Here is a 3,225-nt window from a genome sequence, read left to right as displayed (position 1 = left end):
AGCCTAGCTTGCTTCAAAGGGCTCTATACATGATCCCAACCAAGGAATAAGGAGAAACGATCCATGCTGCTTTAGTAGCGACCTGCTTCCTTGGAGCTTTATCACCGGTGGATTTACGAGCAGTCTGCTTGGTTCTTGCCATTATTACTTCTTTCTCAGTCTTTCTTGCGCTGGAAACGCGGCTTGATTTTACACGCGTGCTTTTAAAGTATTTGCGGGGGCATGATCGAGGCCAAATATAGGCCTATGTCTCTGCGGAACAACAATAAGGTGTTTCCCAATTATTGGGCGTTTTCAAACCGGTCTAGGCATTTTCCAACCATCCAATCAAAACCGTACGGAAGCCCTTTCAGAAGCGGAAATGCGTTATTATTTCTCGTTTTTGCTTGATTTTTACTATTATATCGATATCGCGACAACATTTATGTCAAAATAAAATATGTGTATAAAATACAGGCTACAGTACCTATTTTCTTAAAAAAAAAAAAATGTTTCTGTAAAAAAGTGTTACATTAAAGTACTGAGAGATCTTTAATATGGAATTCTTTCATAAACCAAATTTCCCATTCTTATGTTATAAGATAGAGATCTTGTATGTAATAGCCTGTGAGTGTGTATTATATTTTATACCTGCATGCACTTTTTCTCTAAATGTAAACCTTAAAAGTATAAAAAATTACGTTATTACTCAACTATTTATAATTACATTAGTTTTATTTTCATTTTGTGTGTGAACAACACAACATAAATCAAGTTGCAACGGTGATTAACAAGGAACATTAATAGCAATTTCCAATAAAGTTACCAAATCCTACTGTAAAGCAATGGTGAAAATTATTGTATTGGTCTTTCTCACCTGTATTTTTCAAAATATGATATTTATATGTAATGACTGATATTTAAGTGATATTTGTAGCTTACATTAAATGATATATAAAGTAAAACGAATTGACCTTTAAATTAAGGTAAAATGTGTTAACTTAGAATAATGACTCTGAAAACTTTAAACATTAGCATCACTTTATTGACCGTATAGATACTGTAACCAATATGATGAAAAACTATATTGATAAATGCAGCATTCTCTACTTAATGTAATAGTAAAAAAGAGAGAATCCAATAAAATAAAATAAGCAATAAATGTGGCAAGTTCAAACATGAGGAACACATTGCATGAAACATTAGATGCTTCCTCCAGCCTCATAGAAACAATCGCTTCCGCAGTATCCTTGGAAGTCATCAGAGCCAAAGAACCCCTGCATCACACCTCTTTGCCCTCTTCCTCTGTAGCCTTCATCACAGTCTTTGTATGTAGTCTCACAATGGAGACATCTGGATAGACTGTATGGAATCCTGTACAGGTTTCTGAAATTTTCACTGAATGCCTTCCAGTTCACAACACCTGAAAAAAAAAAAAAAAAGTTTTCAGCTGACCTCATCATTGTCTTAATATTCAACCATACATCACTGAGAAAAAAACAGAGAGAGAGTTGTGATTAACCAAACAGTGACACTAATAAAACTTACTGTCCAACCACCGAAAGTGAGCCTCTCGGCGGAAACTTTCCATGCTCACAATGCTGTTGAAGCACCTGCAGGTGAGGGCAAGGGAGCCAATTGCAACATCACCATCCTGAAGCACAACCTCCAGTAAGATTTCACGAAGGACCAGCGGAGGAAGCTATACATGAACAAACCATAACAATCTGACCTTCTTGTGGTTATAATGATTCCCTTGCATTTTATAAATTGAGTAATAACAAATACATGCCTCCTGTATGTTCAGGGGTTGGTCAACGGTTGCCACTATGAAGGGACAAATGAAGAACATCAGTAAATGACAGTCAACATTTACTATAAATAATAGAGTACCTCAAACAAAATAAATCATACCAGTTTTGTGTGGCTTGTCAGTCCGCCTTCTCTTTCTTTGCTGGATTTCCATGACCGATCTTGATAAATTTATGACATAAAAACACATTAATAATACAGTATATCAAGTTTCATTGCATGAAGATATGACAACTAAAAGTCACACTAACTGTAAAGGCATTTTGCCATCCTTGTCATTATTTTTTAGAAAAGGACTAATAACAATAAAAATGAAAGAAAGAAAGAAAGAAAGAAAGAAAGAAAGAAAGAAAGAAAGAAAGAAAGAAAGAAAGAAAGAAAGAAAGAAAGAAAGAAAGAAAGAGTCAAACACCTTGGTGGGAATTTCTCCAGCAAAAGGACAGACCACCATCTTCTTATACTTGGTATGTCTGACTATAGTTGGAAAAAGCACAAGTTTATCAAAACAATTCTTAAACTTACAGAATGTTTTCAATGAACTTGGAAAACCCACCTCTGAAAAGTCAAATGTTCCCCCCAAGATGACATAGAGAGCATACTGCAGCATGAATTATGTATTAATAACTGCACATGGGTTTAATTCTGATATGGCACCTGCAGAACCAATATAGTAGCCATTGATCCTACCATTAGAATGAAGACTCCACTGCTGCAAGACATCTCTTGTCGAGGTATATTCAAATTCAAATTCAAATTTATTTGTATAGCGCTTTTCACAATACATATTGTTTCAAAGCAGCTTTACAGAAAGTGCATTTCAGAAATGTACATAGAGAAATACAGTTAGTTAATCATGTATTGATTTAGGGCATAAACATCGCCCGCGTCGAGTCGTCTCAACTGTAGTATAAAATGTAAGTATTATGTGAATGCCTGGCTGAAGAGATGCGTCTTTAATCTAGTTTTAAACTGGGACAGCGAGTCTGAGCCTCGAACAATATCAGGAAGGCCATTCCAGAGTTTAGGAGCTAAATGTGAAAAAGCTCTCCCTCCTGTAGTGGACTTAGATATCCTAGGAATGACCAGAAGCCTCGAATTTAGTGATCTTAAAGAGCGCGATGGATTGTAGGGCGATAGAAGTTCCGTTAAATACACGGGAGCTAAACCATTTAGGGCTTTATAGGTCAGTAGCAATACTTTGTAATTGATACGGAACTTTATAGGTAACCAATGTAGAGACGACAGAATTGGTGTTATATGATCGTATTTTCTTGATCTAGTAAGAACTCTAGCGGCGGCATTTTGGACTAACTGTAGCTTGTAGTATATCCTAGATATAAATAAATTACATATGATATCATTTTTAACTAGTACCACTAAATTCCTAATTCTGTAAAATTTTCAATCACATTTGGTGTAAAATGAAACATACCC

The 3,225-nt window shown here is 35.4% G+C and overlaps 1 protein-coding gene across 2 annotated transcripts; it reads right to left on the bottom strand.

Annotated features, from left to right (window-relative positions):
- Positions 1 to 1,005: 1,005 nt before the first annotated feature.
- LOC311287304 (uncharacterized protein) lies at positions 1,006 to 2,522 on the bottom strand. 2 transcript variants are annotated; one of them, XM_084404038.1, is made up of 7 exons: positions 2,479 to 2,522; positions 2,345 to 2,389; positions 2,204 to 2,265; positions 1,894 to 1,952; positions 1,772 to 1,806; positions 1,528 to 1,681; positions 1,006 to 1,402 (listed from the first exon to the last, which is right to left on the bottom strand). In XM_084404038.1, exons 1-7 carry the CDS (start codon positions 2,509 to 2,511, stop codon positions 1,182 to 1,184), a joined length of 609 nt encoding a protein of 202 aa, XP_084260164.1. In that variant the 5' UTR covers positions 2,512 to 2,522; the 3' UTR covers positions 1,006 to 1,181. The 2 variants fall into 2 exon arrangements, with proteins under 2 accessions (XP_084260164.1, XP_084260165.1); XM_084404039.1 differs by lacking the exon at positions 2,345 to 2,389.
- Between the last annotated feature and the right edge of the window lie 703 nt (positions 2,523 to 3,225).

The sequence above is a fragment of the Rutilus rutilus genome, assembly GCF_951802725.1.
Source record: "Rutilus rutilus genome assembly, chromosome: 3".
Taxonomy (NCBI): Eukaryota; Metazoa; Chordata; class Actinopteri; order Cypriniformes; family Leuciscidae; genus Rutilus; species Rutilus rutilus.
Note: the sequence above shows the minus strand (reverse complement) of the source record. Positions and strands in the feature narration are given on the sequence as shown.

Coding starts and splice junctions, on each gene's coding strand:
- LOC311287304 (XM_084404038.1), bottom strand. CDS start 2,511: ATGTCTTGCAGCAGTGGAGTCTTCATTCTAATG. Junction 1,953..2,203: donor CTGGAGAAATTCCCACCAAG/GTGTTTGACTCT, acceptor AAATTTATCAAG/ATCGGTCATGGAAATCCAGC. Junction 1,807..1,893: donor TGACAAGCCACACAAAACTG/GTATGATTTATT, acceptor GTCCCTTCATAG/TGGCAACCGTTGACCAACCC.